At 45.0% G+C, this 15928-nt stretch overlaps 1 protein-coding gene across 2 annotated transcripts in view; it reads left to right on the top strand.

The window, feature by feature from the left end:
- Window positions 1-15928, top strand: part of Elk (Eag-like K[+] channel) — a 365673-nt gene that overhangs the window by 311157 nt on the left and 38588 nt on the right. For both annotated transcript variants that reach the window (XM_084594747.1, XM_084594746.1), the window contains 3 exons: window positions 2522-2658; window positions 12575-12748; window positions 13470-13695. In XM_084594747.1, coding sequence (XP_084450873.1) covers window positions 2522-2658; window positions 12575-12748; window positions 13470-13695 — 537 coding nt within the window. The remainder of the gene's footprint in view (window positions 1-2521; window positions 2659-12574; window positions 12749-13469; window positions 13696-15928) is intronic.

The following is a 15928-nucleotide window of genomic DNA, read 5'->3' as shown; positions in this document are numbered from 1 at the left end:
GGCCAGTGATACACCTCCAATATTCGAAGTTACCTTCATTATGCCCGCATTAATGACAGACGCAATAAAAGAATTAAGGAAATTTAGCTGCAAAAACCTTTTTACAATAATTTAATTTTTCTTTTATCTTTTTTTATAGAGTTATATACAGATCTTAGTCAAGTATATCACTGACTTACACTTTGGCTTTCCAATTGGAAATGTTCCTTTTGAACCATTTAGAAAATATGCTTTTTCTAACTGATTTTCTTGGTTCCAATTGCATATACAGATCTTATTCAAGTATACCACTGGCTTACACTCTCACTTTCCAGTTGGTAATGTTTCCTTTGAACCAGTTAGAAAATATGCCTGTTTCTAACTGATTTTCTTGGTTCTAACTGGAAGATGCAGTTGGTTCCGAATTGTCCAATTAGGCAATTTAATTTCGAGTGATGAAACCATTTGGAACCTCAGAAACCAGCCGGGTATTACTAACGAGACGGCAGAACCCACTGGAATGCCTAACTGCTGAACCCAGGAAACAAAATGAACTACGCAATTGAATTCATGAGCTCAACTGGCTCAACTCTTGGCGTCAAATGGTCTCCATTGGATCCAGATAGAATGCCCCCTTGGACGCACGGTTTTTTTATTTATTTTTACAGGGGCTGGTTTGTTCACTCTCACTTGGGGACGTCCATTTGGTTTCTTCACTTCCAACTGGGATCTAAAACACCATTTAGATTTCCCAATTGGGCAGTCAGAAACTAAATGATGCTCCCCATCGGGAGTGAAGAAACCAGTTGGGCTGGGCAATACCCAATGGACTAACTATTCGGGATCGGGATAACCTGTTCCATCTCGTCAACTGCCCCAAGTGAATTCACTGATTTTTTTTTTTTTTTTTTTTTTTACTTGTAACCCCCTTCCATCAAGGTTCCTACGGGAAATGCGCAGCGCAAAGATGACGAATGGCTATAAAACATATATTTTGATGTACTGAACTTGTAACATATACAAAACATTTAGCACTTAAAGAACAAAACAAGGTTTTCCGTGGATAGATTATTTAAAATGACGAGACGACGCGCTTTTCGCCACGGCTCCTCTAGTCCCCTGCTTTCCGGAGGTAAGGGTGGCAATTGGAAAGCAACATTACAGGTCCATTGGCAGCTAGTATCTTCAAAAACCTGCATAGCCATAAGCCTGCACATAAAAAATGACGGCACAGGTCTACCAGAGTAAAGGTATGGAGTAGACGTGGCGCCCCCTTAAAGGATTAAAGGGTGTTAAAGCGTTAGGTGTGTTAAAGCATTTTCTATTGATAGTGGCTATCCGGAACGGTATCTCCTAAAGAGAGCACAGCTTGCCTCAGTCAGATATGTAAAATACTCACATGCTCACAGGTGTAAAGGGTGTTAGGTGTGTTAAAGCACTTCTCATTTATAGTGGCTATCCGGAACCGTACCTCCTAAAGAGAGCACAGCTTGCCTCAGTCAGATATGTAAAAACCTCACATGCTGCGTGACCTTATCTGCCGATCTCCACCGAGTCTCATCTTTTCCCTAGCTACCTGAGTTCTTTTTACAGCCTTCCCTAATTCGGAGTGGCTTGGGAGCGTGACTGCGTAGCCTTGCAGTTATTCCAGTCACGCACAAAATGAACCGGGTGGAATCCATCTGCCGAAGCTTACGTGCGTGGCTCTTGAGAGTGCCACCAGGGGAGCCGTGTTCCAGGCCTTCTTCCCTAATTGGGAATAGATGGCGCGTTTTCTTCCTGTATGACGCCCTAGCGACTTTCGCACCACGGTTCAATCGGTCCCATGGGCTATATATGCAAGGCATTCAGTAAGGGCAGGCCGGATACCATTTCCAAGCCACCTCACTTGTCTTCTGATATAAGGATATTACTTTCTTTCTGTGCCGAATGGCGCTGGCTGACACGCAGGAGCAAGGCTGCATCAAATTCAGCATCACCGTATCCATGCCTGGCCGCGAAAACACAAGGGAAATGGTTAAGAGCAGCAATGTGACTAAAACGTTGGGAAGGTAACCATGCTTAATGCTCTCTTGTACGGCCATCACAAAGACACTGACGTTGAAGGAAATCATTACCTACAACGCTTCGCACCAACCAGTTTGAGCTGCTAGCGGGGCGGCAGCTCCAGTCCGTGTAAGTGGTTTGCTGTTTTTGCACCTTCATCTCTTTTCATTTTTTGCATTTAAGACAGGCCTTTTTTTTTTTTTTTTTTTTTTGAAGTAGCACAGTTTTCTTCAATCCTACGATTGGCAGCTGCTGCCGTTGTGTTCCGGGAAAACAAAAATAAAGGCTTTGGTATTACGATGAACATGGCAGTGCAGACCTTCGGTATCAACAAACTCTGCCCGTTCCATATGATCAGGCCAGACATTGCGGTCACAAATGTCACCTTTATTGTCAGCACTCCATTGTCGGCCTCTGAAAGCTAAGCTCCGCCTTTCAGAGGTCCACGCACCTAGGCCAGTTAAATACCAGTCCTATAAAAAAAAACTGCTTGCAGACGCCAACGGCAACGTGGACCTGGAAGGCTGCGTTCAGAGCAACAATTACCAGAGGAGACGAAGTCGAGCGGTCCTCTACCAACTCTCGGGGCACTACCGCCACGAGAAGAAGATGTCAAAGCTCAAACTCAACAACGTGAGTGTACATTTTTCTCCTCCATCCGCCTCGCTTCTTTAAGCTGCCGAGAGAGGAACAAAACCTCATCACGTCTCGCAGTAACTGCGCTGTGCCAAAGTTTCTCGCTTGATGAAAAGCAGAGAACCATGCTAATTTTGCATAAAGCACCCCACACGGTGTAGTATGAAATCTAAAAATGATGTGAATGAGTCCTTTTTTTTTTCTTTTTCAAAAATGAAAATTCGCCTATATACAAGCATAATTATTTGCGTAGGATTCGACTGTGACTAGCGAACTATATATGTGAACCATTGAGCGGGTACGCTGAGAGGTATTTGGCGAAAAAGAAAAGAGCTCCGCAATTGTTTCACGTATGTTACAACACAGCTGTCGACTTCCCCGGATGCAATTACACATGCCAGAGCAGACATTAATTGAAGAAAAGCCTAAAGATTGGGGCAACTACTTAAGGTCTGATCTTAGAATACAAGAGGGATTATAACACTACAGAGTTCAAAGATGACATACCCTATGGGCATCATGGCACGCACTAAAATATTTACAGTCCAGTAGTAGAGCACAAACTCTTATTGGTTGGCATCTTTAGTTGGCATCTGTGGTTGCTGTCCGGTTGGTATATGAGGAAAAACTAGGGTGGTGATAGCAAAATTTTCTAATAAGAATTGAGTATGAAATAGTAAATAACAGTTTTGCAGATATCGGATTTGAAAATCATTAAATTGACTATTACTTATCGCCTTGTTATTAGAATGTTACCACATTTGACTGTCTTTGCAACAGAAATTAAAGTGTCCTGCCCATAAATTGCGACTATATGGAAAATTGATGAAATCTGGATCAGAAGGTGCGATTACCTCAAGCGACGGTATTCTTTTCACTTAACATTGCGGAAATGGCGTTATTTTCTATGTTTTGTACGCACGTCCTATACGTCAACCGCGAAGCCGGAAGGCGGCGTGACGTCGTACGTCTTGCAGGGACCTGCTACCGTCTTACCGTAGCGGCATCGGGTCACTTTCACGCCTCGGAAAGCGCGTTGACGGCATGAAAACATGCGAGAAATCAGCAGCTAAAACGTAGTGATTAAGAGTGCAGGTCATTCAGATATCGACCAGGGACTACATATCATACGGCTGCGATCCCAAGCGCCTTATCAAGCGACGAAGAGTAATATGAAAAGGGAGGACCAAACATTTCGGTCAGGCCTGCATGCTCAGTAATTTGTTATATTCAGCAAAAGCTTTCTTAAAATGGCATTAAAACATATTCTTTCTCACTACAGCTCAATTAATTATTGTTTCATGCGCCAAGAGAACAGCCACGGGCAATTCTTACATGACGTAAGCAAGGTCATTAGCGAAACGACTGTTGAATATCTACTGAGATACAACAATCGCTCCAGCGATTTTATTTCTTATTTTCTATGTAATTACGTGCATTCAGCATGTGCTACAGATTGCGCTTCTTTTTTCAACGTACTCGGTTCTTATCATATGTCACCTGCAATTTTCCCGCACTTTGGTCGCCACTTCACTAAGACGCGGCTTCAAGCGTTTTTTCTTCCTTTGCTTTCCACGGCCGAGCTTCAGGTTTGGGTCGTTTCAATCGAATGTACAAGATTCGCATCGGGGCAAGGTTTATTTCGCAGTTGCTCTCGACAAAATGGTCCTGAGAAAATTCGGGCCCGGAACATGTGTCGCTAAGGCTGCGCCATACGCATCCATATTCTTCTGTGCTTGGCATCTTTCTGAAGTGTTCGACGTGGCGTGCTCCTTGCACGCACTGCACGAATGTCGCATCATTGAGCAAAGCAGTAAATTTGCATTCCCCCCCCCCCCCCCCCCTCCGCTCATATGGTACGACAGCTAAGTAGCATTCAAACTCATATAATCTGGGCCAAGCGACTGCAGAAAACGACAGGAGCCAGCACCCCCTACTTAAGCATGATTCCCACGCAGCGTGTAGCGGGCACGCAGTTTCAGCAGGCCCACGCTAAACAAACGAACGGTCGGGTGGGCTGGACGCCTCGGCGTGGAGTTAGGGTGACACTTGTGGGAAGTGATAGCTTTCGAGGAGCAGTACTTTCGGCCGCCGCTCCCAGATGCACCAGTTCAGGAGGCTAAAATGAAAAGAAAGTGCTTTCCAGTCACTTTGTGCAAGAAACGATGCGGTTTAGTGAACTTAGGAACGCCATCTTTAATTGTAGTTCAAATGTAGATTATCTAAAATTTGATGCAGTCATCTTTTGAAGAAAACTAGTTTGGCAGAGCCCCGCAGAAAACAAATTAAAAAAAAAAAGCATGATGCGCTCAGAAATGCACGCTGTTTGATTTCAAAGCGTACCTTTAGGCAACCTGCGATACTTTTTGAAAAATGAGGACATTGGAAACTAAATCTATGTAAACCTAACATGATGGTTAGCGGACTTCATTAATTCAAGCCTCAAAAGACCTGCAGAAGTATTGAGATCATCTGAAAGTCGATTATTCAAATAGCTCGCACTTCTCCCTCCCCCTCCCGCGCCTTTTCTGAAGAAAAAAAAAACCGCTCTGAAAGCGCGAAAACATGGCGCATCACAAAAACAGCAAAAAGGCCGTAACGGACGACGTTTCGAAATTAGGAAGTCAAATTATAGGTTTTGGGCCTAGCTTCAGAGGCCATCGAATTGTCGTCACGTCTGCTATCATGCACACGAGTGTGGTACGCGGGCTGGAAAGGACTATACAATAGATAGGATTTTTACACGATATCCTACCTGCAGCTGATACCACTACACTCCCCGTATATATTTCCCGACTTTTTGGAGCAAACAAATATGTTTAACACCCAAACACTGTGCATATTTCTGTTGCGGATGATCGAAGCGGGTGATCGACAGTCCCTTCGAAATCAAGCGCGGTATGTGGAAAAAAGAGAGAGAGAGAGAGAAAGAGAGAGAAGGCAGAGAGGTTAGCCAGGAAAGCTTCCGGTTTGCTACCCTGCACTGGGGAAGGGGAATTAGGAGTTTAAAGGAGAAATATAGAAGAGAATGATAGGAAAGGTAAGGCGGCGAGGAGCACAGTCACAGTTTCTCAATCAAGTTTGTGTCTCTCATAAAACACATAAGTGCTTTGAAGGCTTTGCCGTTAGACGCCTTCTGTGGCCATGGGCCGAGGATTTTCTCCTTTGTGAAAGGGACGGCTGTCAAGATGGTTCGGAGCCGATCGCAGCGCATATCTTTCGCTTGAGAAAGCAGGGCACTCGCAAAGGAGATGCTGTGTGGTCTCTTCGCAGCCGCATCTTTCACAGTTAGGGCTATCCGCCATGCTCATCACATAAGCGTATTTTTTGATGAATGCAACACCGAGCCACATACGGCACATCAGTGTTGTTTCGCGCCGCCCTTTGTTAGGGGGAACACGAAGGCGCAGCCCAGGGTCTAGTTCCCTGAGGCGTCGATTGGAAAATTCTCCTTTGTTCCAGGCTGAAATCGTTAGCTCCGCCGCTAAGGAACGAAGTCGACAAGCTGCGTCAACTCTAGATATAGGACTGTTCACTGTAGTTCCGTCGTTGTGTGCAGAACGGGCAACTTGGTCTGCCTGGTGGTTTCCCTCAATACCGCAATGTCCAGGTAGCCACTGGAAATTATATCATGACCTTTTGATGTAGCGTTGTGGTATAGCACGCGGATCTCTGCAGTTAGTTGTTCATGTGATCCACGACGTAGCGCAGCTTGAACGCCTTGAAGCGCTGCTTTTGAGTCCGTAAAAATGGACCAGACACCTGGAAGTGGAAAAAAAAATCTTGATATTTTACAGGAGGTGCAAGCCTAACAGTATCCACATGTGACCGGCTTGCGCGATAAATGACAGCGAAATATCCGGAGGAAACGCCTTTTATGCTGATTCCTGGCATTGTGAACTGGATTTTCTGAAGATTTTTTTTTTTTTTTTTTTACAAACGCCTCTTTTCCATGAACAGATTAATTAAAGTTGGCAGTATTTGGTCGCTTCCAAAAGTCCATAAGTTGTTTTTTTTTTTAATATAAATAATCGCGTGCCGCACTAAAAACAGAAGTTCGTGAGGCGGAGAAACGCGAAATAGCAGATAACGCAAGCCTGCATAATGTAGGAAGGAAGAATAACAGCGAATTGAAGTCGAAAAAGAATCGCTGTCTCTAGGGGTTTGCGGTAGCTAGGCTGAATTGGTGGATGCTTCATCGAACATGTGAATGGGCAGTGGTCTTCCCATTATACTGTGCCAAACGACAAAAATATTTTTGCATACTCCTGCTTATCAAGATCCACCTGCGGTTCCAACGAAACTGGCGCTCTAGATTGTCAGCCATGTACGGACTAGAAAAACCTTGGTACATTTAACCATAATATTCTGGGTTTTGTGCGAGGCTTCAGACTTCAGTGTATAGTGCTGTGGGAGTGTTAACTGTTACGTTATTCTCATGTTCAGTTACATTATGTTATGTTTCTTGCGTCAGGTTATGTAGTGTTCATTGTGTTACAATACCGTACGGTTACGGTACGGCATGATATGGTACGATACGGTATGGTATGGTATGGTATGGTATGGTATGGTATGGTATGGTATGGTATGGTATGGTATGGTATGGTATGGTATGGTATGGTATGGTATGGTATGGTATGGTATGGTATGGTATGGTATGGTATGGTATGGGGTATGGGGTATGGGGTATGGGTATGGTATGGTATGGTATGGTATGGTATGGTATGGTATGGTATGGTATGGTATGGTATGGTATGGTATGGTATGGTAGGGTATGGTATGGTATGGTATGGTATGGTACAGCCCGGCACGCACGTTATGGTACGATACGGTACGGTATGGTATGATATGGTATGAAATTTTTCCAGTGTGGTACTGTATCACCTTCTATGAAAAGCGATAAGCAACATTCAACATTCTCAGACCTTTTGTTCTCCTGTGAGCACAGGCAAAAATGCTAAAAAAATAAATAAATAAATAAAGCAGCCAGCGTTTGTCTAGATGTGCGTTTTCCGGTTTGGTCTAAACGATTTATATTCCGAAAGTAACTCAGGTTACGAAGAAAGCTGTAGTGAAGGGCTCCGAAAATTGCGACCACCTGGGATTCCTTAACGTGCAGTTGCATCGCCCGGTAGACGGATACCTTGTTTTTCGCCTCCATCGAAAAACGGCCGCCGTGATCAGGATTTCATCCCTACTTCTTCGGCCTATAGCAGTCGAGGACCGTAACGACTAAGCAACTCATGCGCGGCAAATATGCGTTTTTTGTTGATAAAACGAACTAATAGCGCAGTGATCTCTGAATTAATTCCACTTGGCTCCTAACTTTGTGACTTCTTTCTTCGCGCCGCACTTGACACGGCGCTCTCTGCATGTATAAGATGTCGTTGAATACAGAACAGCGGCTTTCAGTACAGTGGTCAACGCTGTCTCCTTTACTAGGTGGTTGACTTTGTTCCTAGCTCTACTTTCCAGGCAAAGTTTCATGACTAATAAACAAGGCGGAAGACCCTGGTTTTGATCCCTGAATTACAATACGCTCGAAACTTACAAGCGCAATTAGCTAGAAATTGTTAAATATATACAAAATGGACGTTGGAAAGGAAACAAACTGCTGCTTTGACGCCTTACGTTGGCTTCGTGGCACATCAATGCGCTGCGTGCTCCCGAGCAACCTCCTTACTACGCCCCGAACAAAGCCAGAACGTTGGGCTTTCACAGCACCGACAGCTGTGGCAGAAGCAGGCGGGCGTTGCCCGCAGAAAGGAACATACGGCGCGATTCTCTCGGATAGGATCATTTTTGTGATTGTCACGAGGCCAACACCCGCGTAAGCCAGCCTGGGCGTCAATGCCACTCGCGTCGATGCCTTTCTCGGAAAAGCCGCTTAGGGTAATTGCATGCCGTGGTCAGGGCTGCTCCTCTGCACGCCCGAGGAGCAAGGAACGCTGTTCCAGCGTTGCGAAACCAATTCACATCAGCTCTCGCCCACATCAACTTCCGCGCAGATCATCGATGTAATGACCGCATGGCCAAGTGCAGCAATATTGTTCTCTTCGGTCAGCCATTCCTCCATCACCTCATGAATGAAGCCATTCGTGGCGTTGTACTGCTGCGCCAGACGCCCACTACAACTGGCTTACTTTTTTTTGTAACAGTTTTTGTGAACTCAGACATAATTTCTTGATGTCTCGCTTCCTTTCCATCTATTCTCAATATTCTCCGCTGTTTGATTCTTTCAACTTAGTTCGTGTAGCGTAGGATAGGATCCGTTGGGTTCTTGGCCGCAAGTAAAATAAATCAAATAAATATTCGTGTTGTTATTCACGATAATTTCTCATTTTCCACGAAGCTTTCTGTCATCCCGTGGCGATGGCCGCGACGTAATCCTTTGCTAAGACGCCTTTCGGCGATAAACGCGGTATCGCCGTTTTTAGCGTATCAAGAAAATTCAGATTAGATTAAAGGCTGTGACGTCACCCATAGAGCAGCAGCGTTGAGAGCGAACAAAACATTAGATAAATTGTAATTACGATATCGCATTACATTCTAGGCGTCATAATAGCTCACAACAATGTTGAGGGGTTGCTTGTCAGCGCCCTTTCCTGTCACTTCTTTTCGCCTGTGGGCTACTTCATTCGCACTGAGTTCTTTTCTGGTCCTAATGGACCACCTATCCCAACAAAAAGTATTACATAACTATTTGCGATTACAAAATGGACATAACAATTTAAAGTAAATTAATTGTGGAAAAACTTGACTTTCAAGTGGTGTTGGTTGGTTGGTTTGTGGGGTTTACCGTCCCGAAGCTACTCGGGCTATGAGAAATGCTGTTGTGGAGGGCTCCGGAAATTCAGACCACCTGGGGTTCTTTGATCTGCACTGACATCGCACAGCACACAAGCGCCTTGCTGTTCGCTTCTATCGAAAAGCATCCGCCGCGGCAGGGATTCCATCCCGCATCCTTGCGGGCACAGAAGTCGAGCGCCCTAACCACTGCATCACCGCGGAGACGTCAGAGAAAATTATAGAGCAACTGATTGTAGAGCAATCATCTTTAGGAATGGGCTTTACAAGGGAGACGATGCACCCCCCCCCCTCCCCCCCCCCCCACCCCCTTTAGCATAAGTGTCGTGGGAGGAGGCAGAAAATATAGACGCACAGTATTTCTCGAATTTCAGCAACATTAAGCACGTATAATTACCAAGGCGGATCATCGTTCATGTACATGCACTTCGATAATAGTTAATCTGATTTTGTATAATCACCCGACATATTTGTACTATAGGCCCCTGCGTGACCAAGTTTTACACACTCTCGGAGTGGCCTACGTGTAGACTGTTTGAATCTCGATCCAAGGCTTCCGGTGGGTTCGATTGTCATCTACACTCCCACCTCAATGTAGCCGTCCAAGATGACAGCTCCTGCCATGCTACGTGGCCTCGTGACGTCGCAAAAACTGCTGCTCGCCAGTGTACGGCCATGTCACGCACCAACTACAATCTGCCGAAGACATTCCCGGGATTTTTCGATCACAACACCGGAAGCGCTAACTCGGAATTTTCTGAAGAACCGAGCGCGCCTCGTTTTCGTTGTGAAATATTCGGCGTACAGATCGCTTTCGTTTAGGACGGTGTCTCTTCGTATGCCTGACTTCTCCAAACTTTCTCGCATTTTGTTTTCACTAGTGCTAGTTCTAGCGCTCTAAATAAGCTTCCTAATGCATCTGTACCTTTACTCAACAGGCCTTAAACTACACCAACTGTATGTACAGTCGTGAGCAAAAGTGAAGAGACCACGCTAACTGCTACGATTGCTTTTTTTTTATGTATAAAAAAATGTGCCAGAGGAAATTGCTTGGGCAAGAAGGCAAGTATATTAAGCATGGTACCTAATGCATTTCTCAGAAATAACTGTTTCACTGTCAGAAAAAGCTGGCAGGTAGTTTTCTCAAAGCGCATGGTCTCTCCACTTTTGCTCACGACTGTACATGCAATAAAGTTTCGAAACCTTATTTGGCTCAAGCAATGCCTAGTATGATACTGAACTCCCCTTACTAAATGAGCATAACGCGATTAGTCGTTAAACTCGTTACTGGGTATTCTGCTCCACCGAGTGGATTTTTTTAAAGGGCAGCATCCCACACCACATCACGGTAGTAGTACTTTGCCTATGATCCCGTCACGTCGGCCAAGTTTCTCATTTAAGCGAAAACAAAACACCGCTGTGTATATCTGCATCGTCCTCCTTAATAGCATCTCAGAGCAGTGACCCTTCAAACGAGGACCCTATCGCGCAATTTCTAAGCCGCCAGCGACCGCTACAGAATAGAGGAGAAACCCGGCGTTTCGGCCTGTTGATTCGACACGGGAGGGCAAGTACTGCGTTGCCGTCGCTTTTGTGAGCGCCGTGACTATAGTTACGCCGTTGCTCTCGCAATCAGCGCGTCTTAATAACCCTTCGTGTGAGATCCCTTTCTTCGCATGGAATAATATTTGCTCTGCGTTGGGTAATCGCTCAAGCAATGTCGAAAGAAACCTTCGCAATAAGACCTTAGTGCCTGGGTCCGACTTGGTCTTTCATCCTGAAAATGAGACGCGCACCCCCATGATCGGGGCGAAGCTCTACACTAAAATACTGCGGTGATCTGCTTTCCTGGTCATTTCTGTGAATTGGTCTACCCTTGGCATATTTGTTTCTTTCTTTCTTTTCTGACCAGTGAGCGCCCTCTTTCAAGATCTGATGGTGTAAACACATAAATATATCGTTTGTTTGTATTCGTGCCTTCGCGCTTTTCACTTCTGTTATCGGCAATGCAAGATGTAAATAACTTACAGACTCCACCTGTGAAGGCTGATTACACGCGACAGACACAACCAGCGAAACAGCAAGTCCATGGGCAATCTTATACGTCGCTTGTGATTAGACTTATGCCTTCAGGTGTTCACATTCGTTCGCTTCATAGTCTTGCGGAGTCATCAAGCTTCTACTCCTTGAAGTACCGCAAATAGTTGAATTGAGCGAGAAACTTATTTAACGGAATAAAAATAAAGTAGAAAATATTGCTTACTAATCTTTTCTATTCGCAATAGTTTCACGCTTTCATCCCACTTTCTCTCCATATCGCGAGCCCTGCCTTTGTTTGGATTTAAGTTAACAAGCGTAATTAGCTCCTAGAAATAAAAGAATTGTGTAGACTGTAACGTCTAGTAGCAACTTAAACTGCTAGGGAAGCCGTAGCGAGGCGCTGCGGAATATTTCAAACACCTGGGTATAATTAACGCGCGCGAACATCGCACAAAACACGGGCGCTTTTTTGCGTTTCGGCCTCATGAAAATGTGGCCGACGTGGTCGGTTTCTTGTTCCCATCAAAGTTACGCGAGCACCCTAACCGCTTAGTCATTGAGGTGGGTCAGTGAAAGTAAATAATGCAGCGGTTAGGTGCCGAGAACGAAGTTTGAACGTTCAAGTTGTGACATCCTATTTATAGTATCTCACTTCTGGCTTGTTCGTCTTTCGTTATAGTTTGTATTCACTTCTTTGTAGGCTCTTTACTCTCTTCGGACGGTGATGCCTCTACGGTAATGTTACTTAACGCAAACAGTATTAAAACATCTTTGTTTCTTTGTTTCTTTCTTTCTTTCTTTCGTTTTTGTTTATTTATTTATTTTTTATTTATTTATTTATTTATTTATTTATTTATTTATTTATTTATTTATTTATTTATTTATTTATTTATTTATTCATTCATTCATTCATTCATTCATTCATTTTTCATTCTCATTCTCCATCTATGGAGCAGGGTCAGTATACGACGGAACTTAGCCTCCTCGTCAATAAGAACCTGTCACAATACCTACATTGACCATTGCATAAAACCATAAATTAAATATTCTGCTACAACACGTGCAGAACCTGCTGCACTCGACGGCCCTGCCCGAGTACAAGACAGCGGCCATCAAGAAGTCTCGCTTCATCCTATCCCACTACGGCGCCTTCAAGACCTGCTGGGACTGGCTCATCCTGGTCGCTACGGTCTACGTCGCTGTCGTCGTGCCTTACAGCGCCTGCTTCGGCGAGATGCAGGTATGTCGATCCCCTCTCAACTTGGGCTGCTGTTGTAAGCTATGAAAGACTCACTGCGGTTTAGGCTACAGTAGGATCCCCGGAAGAACGAAACCGCGGAGGAACCCCCAAATGTCAGAACCGCCACCACTGCCGAAGTTGACCACGTTTCCTCGACTCCGACGCCCACGGAATTTCTTTGGAACGTTTTTATGCGCGCGTTTTTATGCGCGCATGGTGTGTCCGGATTAGCGCAAAAAGAAATCGGTAGGATAAGAAATAAGTGTACTGGGCGCCAAGGCCCTAGGTGTATAGCGTGGTGGAATATCTTGGTAAGCATGGTCGTTAACTCTGCAATGCAGACGAAGTAATGCCGCAAGCGAGGGGGTGCGACCTAAAGAGCTCTCACCCCGTTTCACACCACCTACTTTTCTGGTTCATGACGTAAAATAGCTCCAAGTAAGAATTAGGTAATGCTGACATTAGAGCTAGGTGTACCATTCAAGGCAATACGACTGAGTATTTATTCACCATGACCATGTACAACGCTTCCTTCAAGACAGAAATTACTGCGAGCGCTTTCCTGCCGGCATTTTTCAGCGCGCTTACGTTGGGTCCGTAGGCCAGACCAACTTCCCATTCTCGTTTAATAGCATCGTACTTGAACCGACCTCGAGCCCATGTTGATCCCATGTTGATCCCACGTTGATCCCGCCCCATCCCGTGTCTGGTTCCTCCGCAGAGCCATAGCGTGCAGCAGCAGCAGCAGAAACGGTACGCCCTGGCGGCGGGCCTCAACCAGAGCTCGCTGCTGGAGCTGTCCGCCGCCGCCGCCAACGAGAGCAGCGGCGCCGGTGGTGGTGGGGTCCCGGCGGGGAATGCGCTGCCGCCGCCAGCCGCGGAGCCGCCGCTGGACGGCAACAGGACAATCATCTCCGACGTCATCGTCGAGGCCATGTTCATTATCGGTACGCCGCCCCGCATCCTCAATCGCACCCTCTGTTGGGGATTAACGAGAGCTTAGCTCCAATTTCGCTACTCCCCTTACGTTGCTCTACGGGTTGTGGAACGAACAGCAACAAGCTTCGCCACCTGCAGTTGGTCGTGAACAGTCAATGGCACTACATGTCCATATTGCCGCAATTAAAAACGACCATAATCGGACATGTACACCAACGTCTTCGCATTTCATTTTTATTATTTTTTCAGGCAACTATAGCAACTTCTGTTGATGTCAAGTGTTCAGATTTTGTGCTTACTACTGCGAGCCGTGCACGGCACGATGGGACACTAAAGAACGCAGCTTGCATGCTTTCCCCGCTTCCAGATTAGTTTGTTGCCAATGAAGTGGCCCTTTTGACCTTCAATGAACTTTGCCATGCATTAAAACGGCCTGCTTTTCTATTTGTTTACATATAATACCATATTTATGCTGTTAAGGGCCGCACAAGTTAATGGGTCCCACCCTCATTTAATTTTATATTATATTTATATTATTTATTTTATATTATGCATGCGAGGCAACCAGACGACAAAAAGAAACGTCTATTTAGCTGATGTTCCCATGCATTTTTAATTCGTGGCTTGTTAGATCCCCAGAATTTTTTAAAAGCTTTAAAGTAATATGCACTTGGAAAGCAGTGTACACAAAAGAAGATGAAATTTAGAATGTGGATGGCGATGACAGTTCAAGCGGCGGTAATAGCTACTTCGATGAAGAACTTTTAAGCTACCTCAAACTAAGCGCTATATTATTAGCGTCCAACTGTAATGGACAATAATATAACTCTTCTAAATTATCGCTCGAAGAGTGAACTGAAAAATGCCGCTTTCGAATAAAGGCTGCAAACCGCCATGATTTCAAAAATGCAGTGTGGCTTTTACTTCTATATATACGGTATACGTGAGAGGTACTTTGCATTGTGTAAATGCAAGGACCATCGTAGTTCCTCGCAACTGAAAACTCCGCTGGTCATTATTGGCTCACTAATGAGAACCTAATGCAGGTGGGACAGTAACGTGCACTGCCAAGATTGTAGCTGTGAGGTACGGTGACTAGGTAAGGCTGCCTAGTGTGAGTCTTGGACAAAGTAGCCTTGGATTTGTGTAAGCGTGCCGGGAAAGGCAGGGGAAGGGGGGGGGGGGGGATGCTCTAAGGGCCCTTGGCTTCATAATGGAGTAAAAAACAATTGCAGTTTCACTTTTCTTTTTTTTGTCGAGTGATATTGCAACTCTTCATAGACTCAAACGTGTGGTCAGGCGCATAATAGCAGCAACATTTCACGCTGCATTGAGAATGCTGCATTCTCCTGGCTTCATTATGTGCCCATCCTCAAGAATGCGTAGTATCTATGACTAGAAAATAGAGAGATTTTTTTGTAACTTCATGCTTTAGTAATTTTATCTCATGCGCCTAACAGTTAGGTACAAATGACGTACGTTGGCTAAATGTGCCGACATGCGCAGAAATCACACACGCAACAAACTAACTCAACAACACTAATCGTTATTTAGATGGCAAGATTTGAGCCCTGTGTCTTGCAGGAAGAGCAGAAGGACATTTCGTCGCTGTCCCAGAAATCAAAATGGCGCTTCCAAAAGTGTCAATGCACTTTAAAAATCTTGTTTTATTTTTTTCACTGGCCTGAAACACCGCTGCTGTGAATGGAAAGGTTGTCGAATTCGCGGTGATAGCTCTTCGATATCTAAATAGAGCAGTTCAAACTAATCTAAATACACCGGGATGTTCCAAAGTGTGCGCGAGACTGCGCTCTTTAAATTTCTTAACTAGCCTTGCAGAAGCCAACGGTTGCACCAAGCCGATAAAACAAATTCGAAGTCAGTAAAAATGAGAAGCACGGGGACAGATGAGAAAAATAAAAAAGCCTCTTCATTTAAAGCTGTGCGCAGCCTACTGTGACTGAAGTGCGAGGCCTGGAATAAGCGTCACGAAAAAGCGTTGCTTTCGAGCACTTTGGAGGACAGCCGACAGGACAGAAGAAAAGATGCCAACAGGCTATCACGTGATAGGGCGCGCAGCTTCGAAGATGACATCTTTGCTTATTCGACAAGCTGCTTTCAGCGTGAGTTAACAGTGGCATCCACCCAAGAGCTAACCGAATCTACCATGGCAGTATCACTTTACATTTAGTTTCACGTTCATTTACTTTCCTTGTTGCCTTTCGAATCCGCCGTAAGAGT

The sequence above is a fragment of the Amblyomma maculatum genome, chromosome 2, assembly GCF_055883805.1.
Source record: "Amblyomma maculatum isolate TAMU_Amacu chromosome 2, ASM5588380v1, whole genome shotgun sequence".
In the NCBI taxonomy this organism is placed as follows: domain Eukaryota; kingdom Metazoa; phylum Arthropoda; class Arachnida; order Ixodida; family Ixodidae; genus Amblyomma; species Amblyomma maculatum.
This window is presented reverse-complemented; position numbering and strand designations above follow the sequence as displayed.